The sequence below is a fragment of the Panicum virgatum genome, chromosome 9K, assembly GCF_016808335.1.
Source record: "Panicum virgatum strain AP13 chromosome 9K, P.virgatum_v5, whole genome shotgun sequence".
In the NCBI taxonomy this organism is placed as follows: Eukaryota; Viridiplantae; Streptophyta; class Magnoliopsida; order Poales; family Poaceae; genus Panicum; species Panicum virgatum.
The window spans coordinates 11,814,208-11,829,422 of NC_053144.1; the positions used below are offsets into that span (position 1 = coordinate 11,814,208).

A 15,215-nucleotide genomic window follows, 5' to 3' on the forward strand; every position below is an offset into this window, starting at 1 on the left:
GAAGACCACCGGCGGCCACGCCACCATGGCGCAGCAACCACTCCAACCTGCTCAGGCGGTGGCGAGGGGAGGTGAGGGTGGGGAGGGGTGGCGGCGGCGGCTAGGGTCGGGGTGCCTCCCGTGCCGCCCCCGAGAAGAGAGCGACGCGGGGGCTGGGAGAGATAGGCTCGATCCAATTACTTGCTCATCCAGATGGTTGTTTGTAAACTTCAGTGTGGAAATAGATCATGTCACTGCAATGCTTGTACTACGTTCCTCCTGCCTACAAGTTACATCCATACAGGCTGTCTATTTTCTGGATTTGTTGCAAGGTAATATAGATGGGCACGCAAGCATCTCTTCCAAAAAAAAGAAAAGGAGGACCACGTATAAGTTCAATCGATGAATTTGAAAATTGAAACGAAACACCCACAGCGGCGGCTAAACAACTTCGACAAGGAACAGGGAAAATAAACTAAAGATTGTAACTGTTACTCAGGTACTTCAGCGTCCAGTTTGTATGGAGATACGCCTTGCTCTTACCACAGAAAATTAAAAAAAAAACACGAAAAGGATTAGGACTCACTCAAACTAGTTCTAATCGAAACATAGAAATGTACCAATTTACATTGTTTACTGCTGTAGTAATACGTCTCTAAACTAGTTATTTTCAGACAAGTCTCCAGCCCAACAGGGTGTATATATGAAAGTCGTGTCTATCAAGTGGCCAGGATAGTTCAACAACACGCCCAGATCTTGGACCTTGGAGCTATCAAAATGATATACAAATAGCACTCTCGAATTTTCCAAGAACAAGATGTGTTTAAAATGATGGAATCCAAAAATCCTACACCCCCACAAGTCCCTGGCGTCGCAATCTTTAATGCCAATGGCACCATCATCGTCAGAGTCCCAATCCAAACTCTCTTCCACTATAGGAGCATCTGGTCCTTGGTTGTCTTCTGGGTAGAAGGCATCATGTTGCAAGATCCAGGATCCGCCGGTTCGGTCATCAGGGTTGTGCCAGAAGTAGTCTACCACATCTCGCACGGAGATGTTTCTCTTCAATACCCACTCCATCTTGCCACCAGATTCGTCGAGGAACCAAACATGGAGTCGGAAGCACTGATGATCATCAACAAATGCTACAAAATGTATCCCGTTCTTCGACTTTCCAAGATTAAATTCACAAAATGCTACAGAAAGAGTTTATATAATTTCTATATTATCTCTATATATTTAAGCCTTACCTGTTCTTTCTGTATTATAAGATTAGATTAATTCTTTGACTAGTCAAGTTGAGATGGTGATAACACGAGTTAAAGAAGTTTGTATAGTGACAAGGCTAAACCATGATCACAACCATTCATTACTAAGTCCAGACCTATCTAAACCGTAAAATTCTCATTGCGGTTGAACATTTCAAAGCCTTCTTCTCTGATTTTCATTCTCCTGGCCTTGTGATTGTACTGTTGTGCCTTGTGCTTGTACTACTGTTGTTCTTGTGTTGTTTTCAAATTCTCTGCTTCAATTGATATACATGCATCTTGATCTGGGTTATTACTGTTTCCTTCATGAATCTGCTCTATTGTTGTGCACAGGTGGCCATCATGTGGTTGGGGCACAAGTCTGCCGTCTTTCCTCCTTAGTCTATGCATTGATGTCTATTGGACTTTTTTTTTCTTTAGTGATGTTTGGTTGGCCTGCGTGCATTACAATAGAAGGGGTCTGCCTACAATGCAATCATTTCATTTCAATCAAGCTTTTAAGTGACATTTATTTTACCATATTTTAATTACAGCCCACTAATGCTGTTTTATAGTATTTTGGAATATCATAATTTTTTGTTTTTAAGCTTTTAATTCATTATGCAAGTTAAAATCATTGCTAGGCTTAGTATGTTTTGGGCTCAACCTTTAATAACAAATCCACACTTGGACAGACAGTCAACAACTGTTGTGGGCTGTTTGTTCAACTTGGGTTGTCTGTTAATGGATCCATTACCAAACAAATCACATCTCAACAAATAGCCCATGACAGGACAACAGATAGCCCAAAACAGTTAAAAACATTGCTAACGGGCACAGTCAGACCTGTCACCAAAAATGGGCACACAACAACAGTACAGATGGGCCCGGTTAGTTCAACCACCAGAATTAGTATTCAAAATTTTGAATAACTATTCCATGGACATTTGGATGGACATCCAACGGTCCAGGCTAGTGACTTACATATAGTAAAATGTAAGTCACCCAAAACAGTGACTTACAAATATGTAAATGTAAGTCGCCTTATAAGGAGACAGACCCATATTTTTTTTCCACCATGGGCAAAGCCTGAATTTCATTGCTAGAAGTAATGAAATTACAGAGTTTAAGAGTTTAAAAGTTCAGAGCCGCCCAAAATGAAGGGCCCACGTTCCTGCTGAGAGTCTCTAAGAACTAGAGTTTTACCAAGTCGCAAAAGAGAACTACATAACAAGCAGAAAGAACACTGCCACGCAGGGCAACACAAAGCGAACGTCTAGATAAGCACTTCAGATGCTATATGGCAGATTGGATGCGAACTATTGGTCTATTGCAGTCATTTGCATCGACGTCTCAAATTAAATAAGGTTGCATCAGGCAGTACAGTTGCAGAGCATTTGGTCACCTACGGCTAGATTGTTGTAGGTGACCAGATGCACGATGAAGAAGATGAGAGACTTCAGATGATATATGGCAGATTGGATGCGAACATGTCCGGCTAAATAAGGTTGCCATACAGAAAGAAAGAACCCGTCGAGATTTTCCGGCTAGATCGAATGAACTCCTCCGGCTCGACGCTCGCGCGTGCAAGGCTCGGGAGTTCGCCGGAGTCCGGCGAGGCAGCCCCGCGGGGATCACGACTTGACGAGGGGGCGCGCGGAAGAGCTCCGTTCTCCACTACCGTCCGTTTTGGGCCCTTCCTGACCGTGGGATGCGAACTGGACGGCCCTCGTCTAGCCATGGGGTGGACGGTAAATGAAATACCGTCCACCCCCTGGTTGCAGTCGCAGCGGCCAGGAAGCGGACACTGCTCTGGCATGCACGCTAAGAGCGCTGGCGTGCCACCCGCCGCCCGGCCGCCGCATGCGTCGGCAACAAGCTTGGCATCCTCTCTCTGCCAACCAGTGTCCCGTTGCGCGCACGCCGCGCCGTGCCGCTCCGCAGTGTGCCAGGGGCTAGGTGCGCCTGCTGGTGGCCGGCCTGGCCGCGCCATGGCGTACCGTCACACGGTGCGTGTGCTCGGAGTAGCTAGCGCGCCACACGCGGGAACGCGGTGGCGTCCCCGTCGTACGCGACGCCGTGCGGGAGGGAGAAGTCGGCGGCGGTGATGTTCGACGCAGGTTGCTTGGAAGTAGGGGAAGCGGTGAGCTGGACCATCGCCGCGCGGTGCAGGTGCGACGACCGGTGGAGCTTCCGGGTCTGGAGGCATGGTGGTTCCGTGCTGTCCTCGTCCACCCCAGACGGTAATTGGAATACCGTCCGCCCATGGTCGCCGTATCCGGCGGCAAGGCCACACGCCGGTGAGCCGAGAACCGGCAAGCGAGGCCATGAGGAGGACAAGGATCCGGAATAGGTGCTAAGAGCACCGGCAAGCCACCCGCCGCCGCCTGCGTCGGTACCAAGCAAGGCAGCCTCTGGCTGCCACGTCGCGCTCGCCGGCTCCGCAGTGCTACGCCAGCCTCCAGGTGTCGTCCTCCCGCCATGGCGTGCCGTTGCGTGTGGTCGGAGTGAAGCGCCGCAAGCGGGAACGCGGCCGTCGGACGCGGCGCCGTGGTGGAGGGAGAAGTCGGCGGCGCCGTGACGTTCGACGGGCGGCCGAACGGTGTGCGGTGGGCTGCCTTGTGGTGGCAGCCTGGCAGGCTGCTTGGAAGGAGAGGAGGCAGTGAGCTGGGCCATCGCGGGCCGTGTCCGTACCGTGGCGAGGTGCGAGCTGTCCTCTGATTCAGGGTAACATCGTGGTCGTGCGGAAATAATTTAAGTCGTCACACGCCTTGATGGCTTGATCTGTCAGATTGTGCAACTTGTAATAGTAAAAACTCTACTAAAATGAATTTTCGAAGTAAAAATAATGAAGCTGTTCAATTAGACATGGATTATTAAGATATGATGTCACTCCGAATATTTTACTCAGAAAATACAGAAAAAGACCACACCTTCTTCCCCTGTTTTTTTCTTGTAGCAAACCAACTTGGTGGTTTCAAGAGGATGCTCTGTGAAAGGGAGCACCCGGAATCAATTGTATTTTGATATCACTAAGGGGATGTTTGGTTTGCAGCCTATCGGTCGCCACAACGCACATGCGGCGCCGCCAAATTTGGGGATGTTTGGTTTGCAGTCATCAGTCGCCAAGCCACACATGCCGCAACACCAAAATTGCAGCGTCAAATTTTCCCGTCACAACTGTGGCGAGAAAATGAACTGAAAAAGTTGTGGCACTCTACAGGTTAGTTAGCAGCCAAGTAGCGACCTTATTTCCTGTGGCAGCCTCAATTGTAGTATGGTAAAGTGTGGTGAAAAACTAAACACGCCCTTGGCTGCCTCAGCTGTGGCGAGAAAATGAACCGAAAAAGCTGTGGCACGCCACAGGTTAGTCACCAACCAAGTAGCAACCTTATTTTCTATGACGGACTCAACTGTAGTATGGTAAAGTACGGCGAAAAATCAAATACGCACTAAGTTACAACACCAGAGAACTTTCTGAATCATGTGGGCGTGTACACCAGTGCTTGCATCGACGTCACAAATTGAATAAGGTAAGAAAATGGACGTGGAGCTACCGACAGGTACAGTAGGATCAAGTGTGCACTCTGTTTTATCGTAGCAGTCTCACCGGTTGCGTTAGGCAGGACAGCTACAGAGCATTTGGTCACCTGCTGTTGATGGAGAACGGTTAATTTGCCTGGCTGACTATCCCGGCCGGTTTCTGATCAAACTCGCAGGCAGTCAGGCATGCTCTCCTCTCATGGGTCTAGACGTCTAGTAGCTTAATTAGGGGACGTCTTCCCCTCTAATTCTCTCTTTTTTTTAAATGATTGTCGCCACATTTTCATGGGGGGGGGACCTTATTAGCATTTTCATTCAGAATTTTTATATACTAAGTATTTGTCATTTTATCTTTTCATGTAAATATAGTTGATGTTGATGTTTCCCTGAATTTTATCTCACATGTTTGAGCTAAATGCATCATCACCAGAAAGTCACATTTTTCACATGATATTCATTACCCCACTCACTCACTAGCTAGTTGGATAAGGACTTTGTGCGGATGACTAGTGCTTTCCTCCCTTCCTGTGGGGCCGGGGTGAATGAGTGAATCTTGTTACATTCGTTCGAAGTTTAGGACGAAATCCAACGACTACGTTCAAGCAATGCTGCTGTTCTATTGCAATAATGCTATGACATATTGCCTGCCCAAGAATGAAACTTCTACAAGGACAAAACCAAGCTGATGAACTTACCAATGAGCTTACAGATTCCGGTGGCCTAATATTAATAACTTGATTAGTTTGCAAATTGCAGCCATTTGGAGTGAGTTGCAAAGTCAGCGGCCGCAAAGACAGCCATGTACCTGTTGTTGGTGGAACTCCACAGTTCAGACTGCACCTGATGCCCATGCACGGTACCATCGATCTCACATCTGACAGCAGGAGGAGATTCAAGTGAGAGTCGAACCTTTAATTTGCAAGTACCGCCATATAGTAGCTAAGACATGTTTCTGTCACTCATCTTGACCTCTCAGAGTACCCATCTTTTGTCACAAAGCATATACATAATGTTCACCTACAACTTCAATTCTTGAGATGATGATGCACTTGTGCAGCTTTGGAGGACAGAGTGTTACAGCCACACGGGGTTGAATGACACAAACTGAGAGGAAAGACTTAGCCTGTGTTCGGCTGGTGCTTGGCTGGTGCCCGGCCGGCTGCTCTTGGCTGGTTCTGTGCCAAGCCGCCAGCAGCAGCCGAGCAGCCGCAGCCGCCAGCAGCAGCCGAGCAGCCGCAACCGCCCAGCAGCCGAACAGGGTGTTAGTAAGCAAGAGGTATACATAATGCCATTCGTTAGCTTTGTGAGAACATCTGCAGATGGAAAGGCCAAGTTGGTAGGTAAGCAAAAAGTGTCACGATACCACTGTATTGGTGGCAAGTCATTAGGAGTTGATCACCGCATGTCTACCATTTGCGTCTGTTCAATACTCAGGTTGTTTTATATTTGAAAACTCATGGTAACTGCCACAGACTGGTCAGAATTAATTTGATAAGGTATGATCAGATATTTGATAAATCGTTATGCCATTGCAAAGAATGCCTGATTGTCTCCTGGTCGTTTCATGACTTGAATTTATCAATTTCACATTTTTGTTCGATCGGATGACCAACTTGGAGATTCCGACGTCTCCTTTAATTTTGATTTGGATTTTTCTATTTGATTGTAGGAAGATGGAAGGTAGGGATTTGTACCTTTTGTTATAAAAAACCATTTGCAAGTACTAGTTTAATTGGCACCCAAATAATTTCGAGCAAGCTGGGCTAATATAATAAGTTAGTTTTCAAGTTACTTCGGATTATGTAAAATTGTTTTTGTATATATATAATATTGTCTATTTCGTTGTCTACCAAAGTGGAAATTGCGAACTGTTGGTTGCAGCTCACTTGGAGGATGAAGTCTGAAAATACCAGATTTTTTTTGATGCAATGAAAATACCAGATTCGAGCCCAAAAATTTGTAGGTATTAAAGATTCCGTGAGATGTAATCTTTGCAATGTAAAACTTTGGTACGGTTGAGATTGTTCTGTTGTAGATAAGCTGTTGTTTCTTAGAGATAGAGTACAATCTCAATCAAAACTGATCTAGTCCTTGTAATCCACGTGAGGGGATTTTCCTCACCTATATTAATATGCAACCGGCACACGGAGAAGGTGCGCCGTTCCACCTAAAATCTTCCGCACCTCTGAGTTTTTACATGGTATCAGAGCCAGCCATCTATAGACCGTTTCCATCTGTAGATCCAATCCATAGCATCATCCTCCGGAGCTGCCATGAATCCCCTCTTCGGCCACAGCGTCACCGACTCAATCACGCAATATGGAAGGCACAAGTTCTTGCTGCCATCCATGGTGCACGGCTTCAGGGACACATCACCGGCGCCAAGATAGCACCAGCTACTGAAATAGATGGCAAGGATGCTGACGGTAAACCTATCAAGATTCCTAATCCAGAATATGATGAATGGTATGCATCGGATCAACAGGTCCTTGGCTTCCTTCTCACATCTGTCTCCAAAGAAGTATTGGGACAAGTAGCTGCAAAGCAAACTGCAGCTGAAGTATGGAAGGCGGTAGAAGACATGTTCTCATTGCAAACAAGGGCTCGTGCTGTGAACACGCGCCTGGCACTTGCAACCACCCAGAAGGGAAGCATGATGGTTGCAGAATACGTCGGGAAGATAAAGACTCTCGGCGATGAGATGGCTGCTGCAGGCAGACCACTAGAAGATGAGGAGCTCATTGAGTATATCCTCACTGGACTCGACCATGACTTCAATCCTATTGTGTCTGCTCTTATTGCAAGAGCAGATCCAATATCTGTAAGCGAGGTTTTTGCGCAGCTACTTGCTTTTGAAACTAGGATGGAGCTCATGAACGGGCACTCTTCCTCTGGGTCATTTGCCAATGTGGCAAACCATGGAGGGAAGGGTGGCAGAGGACAAGGACGAAGCAATGGCCACAACAACAACACTGATTCTGGCCGTGGTCGCGGTGGCTTCATGCGCGGCCGTGGTGGCTTCTCCAACAACAGTCGTCCTCCAAGCAACAATCAGCACTCCAACACCTCTGGTGGTCGTCCGCTATGTCAAGTGTGCTTCAAAAAAGGGCACACGACAGATAGGTGCTGGCACAGGTATGATGATAGCTACGTACCTGACCCCAAGCTTGTAGCTGCTGCCTCTAACTCCCATGGAGGAGACACCAACTGGTACGTTGATACCGGTGCATCTGATCATGTTACTGGAGACTTGGAGAAGCTTGCGACCAGGGAGAAGTACAACGGCAGCGACCAGATTCATACTGCTAGCGGCTCAGGTATGAGTATTCAACATATTGGTCAATCTATTGTTCGTGCTTCCAGTCGCAATCTTACTCTCAAAGATATTCTCCATGTTCCACAAGCTGCTAAGAATCTTGTCTCAGTTAATCGTCTTGCCAAAGATAACAATGTCTTTTTAGAATTTTACCCTGAATTTTTCTGTATCAAGGATCGGGACACGAAGAGTACAATCCTTAAGGGAGCATGCTACAAAGGCATGTATCCCCTTCCTCCTGCGTCGTCAGAAAAGCAAGCTTTTGGCGTCAATAAACCCTCCCTTGATAGATGGCACAGCCACCTTGGTCATCCTGCTGCTCCCATCATTCCAAGAGTTATTAGGGATTTTAATCTTCCTTTTGTTCAAGAGTCGAATAAACATTCAGTGTGTGATGCTTGTCAGCAAGGGAAAAGCCATCAGCTACCCTACCCAAAGTCTACTAGTATTTTGAGTCATCCTTTACAACTTGTCTTCTATGATGTTTGGGGACCGGCACCAGATTCTTTTGGTCGTTACAAATATTATGTGAGCTTTATTGATGATTTTAGCAAATTCACGCGGGTTTATCTTTTGAAGTTTAAATCTGAAGTTTTCCAAAAGTTCCATGAGTTCCAAAAACTTGTTGAACGCTTGTTCGACCGCAAGATTATTGCTATGCAAACTGATTGGGGAGGCGAGTACGAGAAACTTCACTCCTTTTTTTCTCAAGTCGGCATCACACATCTTGTTTCCTGTCCCCATGCTCATCAGCAAAACAGGGCCGCTGAGCAAAAACATCGACACATTGTTGAGGTAGGCTTGTCCATCCTAGCTCATGCTAGCATGCCTTTAAAATATTGGGATGAGGCATTTCTTGCTGCAACGTTTCTTATCAATCGAACTCCTAGCAAGGTCATTGAGTTTGCAACTCCCCTTGAACGTCTCTTTCACACAAAACCTGAGTACACATCCATGAGGATTTCTGGCTGCGCATGCTGGCCCAATCTTCGGCCATATAATAGCCGCAAACTTCAGTTTCGCTCCAAGGAATGTGTGTTCCTCGGCTACAATAACATTCATAAAGGCTTCAAGTGCCTTGATCTCTCCTCAGGTCATGTGTACATCTCTCGTGATGTAGTCTTTGATGAAGATGTTTTCCCTTTCTCCAAACTTCAATCCAATGCAGGAGCACATTTAAGATCTGAAATTCTACTCCTTCCTCCCACTCTTCTAAATCCCAGCACTGGTGCCGAGCAATTAATTGGCCATATGTCTCATACTCATACTACTGCTACTACTGAAGATGTGCAGGAACAGCAACAAAATCCCAGGGATATTTCACCCGCACTGCTTCCCCTTCACCAACAAATAATGGCGCCCATGCATACGACCATGGTGCACCTCCGGGCACTGAGCCCAGTGCTGATCCACCTGCCCCGGGAGACAATTTTGCCCTGGGATCGGCACCCCTCCAGACAGGCCACGGCTCCGTCCCGGCATCGACGCCAACGTCGGGCTCGTCTCCTCCACCTGATCATGTCGAGTCTGATCTGATTGCTGCTGGATCTGCATCGAATCCAGCGGAGGCAACTGAACACACAGGAGCCGATGCTGATTCGCCTGAATCTGCTGCGGCCATCGACTCAGCGACATCACCATCAAATCCACGCCCATGTACACGGCTTCAAGCTGGGATTCGAAAACCCAAGGTATACTCTGATGGAACAGTTCGCTATGATTGTTTTACTTCTACTGGGGAGCCACAAAATATTAATGAAGCACTGGGTGATATAAATTGGAAGCGTGCTATGGATGTAGAGTTTGATGCCTTGCACAAAAATAAAACATGGCACCTTGTTCCACCACAAAAAGGCAGAAATATTATAGATTGCAAATGGGTTTATAAAATTAAACGCAAAGCAGATGATAGCTTGGACAGATACAAAGCTCGTCTAGTAGCTAAAGGGTTCAAGCAAAGGTATGGAGTGGATTATGAAGACACTTTTTAGCTCGGTTGTTAAGGCTGCAACTATTAAAACTATTCTATCTATTGCTGTTTCATAGGGCTGGAGCTTGAGACAGTTGGATGTTCAAAATGCATTTTTACATGGTGTTTTAGAGGAGGAAGTCTACATGCGGCAACCTCCGGGGTATGAGGACAAAGCTATGCCCAATTATATATGTAAGCTAGATAAAGCCTTATATGGTTTGAAACAAGCTCCACGTGCATGGTATTCTCGATTGAGCACTAAGCTATACAGTCTTGGGTTCAGATCTTGAAAGGCAGACACTTCATTGTTTTACTTCAATACTGACAAGATAACCGTTTTTTGTGCTAGTATATGTTGATGATATTATAGTAGCAAGTTCTACACCAACTGCAACAGTCAAGCTCTTACAAAATCTTGAACAGGAGTTTGCTTTGAAAGACTTGGGAGAATTGCATTATTTTCTGGGCATCGAAGTTACCAAAGTGTGTGATGGTATTGTCCTAACACAAGATAAGTATGCGTCTGATCTACTCAAGAAGGTTGGCATGTCCGATTGTAAACCTGTGAGTGCTCCTCTATCAACAAGTGAGAAACTATCTGCTTTTGAAGGAACTCCATTAGGACCCAATGATCCTTCTCAGTATCGAAGCATAGTAGGAGCTTTACAGTATTTAACTCTTACTAGACCAGATATTGCTTTCCCTGTTAACAAGGTATGCCAGTTCCTACATGCCCCTACAATAGTTCATTGGGCAGATGCAAAAAGAATTCGGAGATACTTAAAGCAATCAACAAAGATTGGACTGAAGATTTGCAAATCAAAGTCTATGCTTGTCACGAGATTTTCTGATGCAGACTGGGCAGGGACTTTAGATGATCGAAAATCTACAGGTGGCTTTGCAGTCTTTCTTGGGTACAACTTGATATCCTGGAGCGCACGAAAACAACCAACTGTCTCTAGGTCAAGCACTGAAGCTGAGTACAAGGCCGTAGCAAATGCGATAGCTGAAATCATGTGGATACAAACCTTGCTCAAAGAAATTGGGGTTCCATGTCCAACTGCAGCTAAGCTATGGTGTGACAATATTGGCGCAAAGTATCTCTGAGCTAACCCAGTGTTTCATGCTCGGATTAAACATATTGAAGTTGATTATCATTTTGTCAGAGAACGAGTCAGCAAGAAATTATTAGAAATAGATTATGTGCCTACTGATGATCAAGTGGCTGATGGATTTACTAAGGCTTTGACAGTAAAGAAGCTGGAGAACTTTAAGCACAATCTTAACCTAGCTCGGTTATGATTGAGGGGGGGCTATTAGAAGACTCTGTGAGATGTAATCTTTGCAATGTAAAACTTTGGTACGGTTGAGATTGTTCTGTTGTAGATAAGCTGTTGTTTCTTAGAGATAGAGTACAATCTCAACCAAAACTGATCTAGTCCTTGTAATCCACGTGAGGGGATTTTCCTCACCTATATTAACATGCAACCGGCACACGGAGAAGGTGCGCCGTTCCACCTAAAATCTTATGCACCTCTAGTTTTTACAGTAGGGGCCTAAAAGGCAATTGTTATGGCCTACTTTCCTTTCCATCCAGAGCCCAGAAGTGTACAGCAAGCATGTGCATCTCGTGCTATAATATGTGAATCTCCACCATCCACAATTGCCCAAACATCCAAAATAAAAATAAAAATATATAGAATGAAAAAAACATCAAACATTGAGGGAGGCTCAGGCAACTTAATGTTGGCCCAGATCGTGGAATAAGCCCAAAACTACCCTCACAACCAACATAACATGCTCGCTTCAATCTCATCTGCCCATAAGATCTAATGGTTGAGATCCAACCCTCACCAGATAAAAACCCGAGCACTCTCCTCCTCCCCTGCTAACCCATGTGTTATGAATCAAAGTCCAAAGACAGCAAGAATCCCTTAACTTCGATGATGGCCAATTATTGAAGAGAGGAAGGAAAAGTGTGTGTGTGTGTGTGTGTGTGAGTGAGTGAGAGAGAGAGGGGGAGAGAGAGAGACTGCTAGTAGCACAGTTTGAGTGTATTTTCCTGATTTGTTACCTATTTTCCCATCAATCCTTCTTTTCTGTTTTTATTTTGCCTTTCATTTTTCAATCGATCTTTAGTTTTAGTTTATGGTAAATTGAGATTTGCTAACGAGACACATTATGATTTGACAAAACATTGATTAAAAATGACTAAAACAAATTTTTAGCATGTCACTCTTAAAAAACTCACATTCTACTCTAAAATAAAGAAAATATTTCCCTTATCTCTATCCACTTTTCTCCGAACAGAAGTGGTACATAGATGATGGTTTAATTTTTGTTTGAATATTTTCCTTCTAAAATAATTAGAATTTCAGAGCACCCGATCATTTTCCAACTCTTCAGATTTATCTCTAACCCTAGGCACACCTCTGCTCCTTCCTCACTCCAACTTACCGTTTCCGCCGCCCTCCCTACTCCAAACCTCACTTCCTCACCGTCGCCGCTCCCTCCATACTCCAAACCACCACCTCCCCCTCCCCCTCCCTCCCTACCTTAAATATATATCGTCTCCTCACCGCCGCTGCCGCCGCCACTCACTCCCACCCTCCAAATTCTGCCTCCTTACCGCCGACGCCGCTCCCTCCCCACCCCAAACCTCACCTCCTCACTGCCACTTCCGCCGCCACTCCCTCCCTACCTCAAATCCCGTCTTCTCACCGCCGCCGCCACCGCTCCCTCCCTACCCCAAATCCTACCTTCTCACCACCGTCGCCCGCCGCTACCTTCCCAAAATCCCACCTTCTCACTGCTGCCATCACCGCGCTCCCTCCCTACCGTGCCCCAAAGCCCGCCTTCTTGCCGCCGCCACTCCCTCCCAACCCCAAACCCCGCCTCCTCGCCGCCGCCACTCCCTCTCTATCCCAAACCCGCATCCTCACCGTCGCCGACCCACCGCCAGCACCCTACCCTCGGAGCAGACCACACCTCTTTTCGCCTTGGTGTGGTCCTTCGTACTTCAACATAACACATACAACGGTCCATTATCCACTACCTCGTTCGCATCATCCTCGCCAAGCTCATCCGAGGCACAAGGTATGACATACATTCCCCATGGTTTGCGTATGAATACTAGCTTAGTGAATTGAGCCTAGATTGATTTAGGTAGTATTTAATTCATGGTACAAGAGGGAATTGGATGGAGCGGCTCGGTTCTTGGTAGTGTTTGTCTGTAGCGCGATGGATGAAGTGGATCCAAAAACTAATATCCCCTCAAAATTCTAGGATGAGACGGTGCTTAGCTCGCTTAAAATTTTAGGTGAGGCAGACTCATGCGATAAAACATAGCATCTACTAAAAATTCATGCATTCACATATCACATATATGTAAAAACCACAATTGGCGACTGTCTCGATCATATATATGTAAAAACCACAACTGGCCACTATCTCATATATGTAAAAACCACAACTAGCAACTATCTCATATATGTAAAAACCATAAATGGATGCCCCACCTCTGACCAAATAAAAATAAAATCGTTCCATCCCTTAAATTAAAAACATCTAGACGGGGCGCTATCTCATATCTGGGGGTAAAGAATGGATTTGTCCTTTAGTATATTCTTCAACTATATGCACAGCCAGCCAAGAATAATCCCTTTCCCATACAATTTACTAATTCCATTTTCGTTTCAAAAAGAAATTCAAATACCATTTTCTCTAATTTTCGTGCGAGCTTGCAAAATCCAGGGGCGATCGTGCCGCGAGCGAAGGAAGCGGAACGCGTATCGATCAGACGATGGGACGAGGCACACCCATGGCCATCAGAGCACCTCCCAGTCCCAGGCAAATCGATGACGATTTGATAGGTCGCTGCGGCGTCGTAGCGCAGGGCGAGCTGGCCTCGTAACTCGTATAGAGCGGTAGAGCCCCACCCCACCCCACCCCACCCCGGCCCATTGGCCATTGCGATTTGCGATGCCAACCGCTGCCTCGCGTCATGGCGGAGAGACCAGGCGCCCCGACGGGCGACGGCGACAGGGCGAGACCTCTCGGCTCTCGCCCCCGACCGCGGATCTCCTGCGGGCCGGCAGAAGATTTTGCCACGGATTCCCAGGCGCCGCGGGGCTGCCCGCACGCCCGCCGCCCGCGCTTCGGGCGCGAGGCCCCCGCCCGGCGGTTACTTCGCCATGCCTAGGCTCACCGCAAATCGTTCGTTTCCAAGACACTGACACGCCGGGCCCGCTTCATGCACCTCGTTGCCGCCGCCGGCGGGTCGCGTCGCGGCCTCCAGGTGCGAAAAGGTTGCCGGCGGGGCGCGGCCTGGGGCCTCCCGTGACGTGCCCGCACTCCTTTAGAACCAATGACGCGTGGGGTCACAACATCAGTGGGACCACATGCCAGCCGCATAAGCAGGTTCGTACGCGTCGTTATTTGTTTTCCATCCGACGGCCCATAAATCCCCCACCTCCCCAGGCCCCGCCGCCCCGGTATTTAGGCGAGGTGCAGCACGCGACTCGTCTCCCGCCGGTCCATAGCGCTTCAACTTTCGGCAACTGATCGAGTTGGTGGAGGCGCCTGGCGTGCTTGTACTAGGGTTTGCGCCTCGCCATGTCGTCGCGTGGCGGTGGAGGCGGCCGGCGCGGAGGCCGGGGCGAACAGGGAGGGGGCCGTGGAGGCGCCGGCGCCGGCCGAGGGCGCGGCCGTGAGGGCGCCGCGGACCTCGGTGCCCACCCTATCGGCGCCTCGCGCGGAGGGGGTGGCGGCCGCGGCGATCGCGGCGGTGCCGCGGCGCCAGGCCCCGCCCAGAGAGGGGGCCACTTCCAGCCCCCGCATCCGGCAGCCGGGGCCGGGAGAGGTGGCGGCTACCCTGGCGTGGCTCAGGGGCGCGGGCAGCAGGTATCGGCGCCGGCGCCGACGCCTGCGGAGGTTGAGGCCCTGAGGCGCCAGGTGGAGAGGAAGGCTGTGGTGGCATCGGCACCGGCGGCGGGGCTCCGCGAGGGCCCGTCGTCGGCCCCAGCGCAGAGGCAGGCTCCGGCGCTGGGTCTGGCGGCTCCTGCGGCCGCGCCACGACCGCAGATATTTAAATAGCTTTCGCTATAGACCACTATAGTTTCTAGAAAGGACAGCCGTTATGGCATTCAGCCCGCTAAAG

General features: G+C 48.0%; 1 protein-coding gene and 1 non-coding gene across 2 annotated transcripts; both read left to right on the forward strand.

The window, feature by feature from the left end:
- Window positions 1-7,488: 7,488 nt before the first annotated feature.
- On the forward strand, window positions 7,489-7,627 carry LOC120653058. Its single transcript, XR_005666749.1, has one exon. It is a non-coding gene; the product is annotated as a small nucleolar RNA Z247 (small nucleolar RNA).
- Window positions 7,628-14,671: 7,044 nt separating this feature from the next.
- LOC120647710 (glycine-rich cell wall structural protein 1.0-like) lies at window positions 14,672-15,151 on the forward strand. The gene has a single exon (XM_039924569.1). It carries the CDS (start codon window positions 14,672-14,674, stop codon window positions 15,149-15,151), a length of 480 nt encoding a protein of 159 aa, XP_039780503.1.
- Window positions 15,152-15,215: the final 64 nt, after the last annotated feature.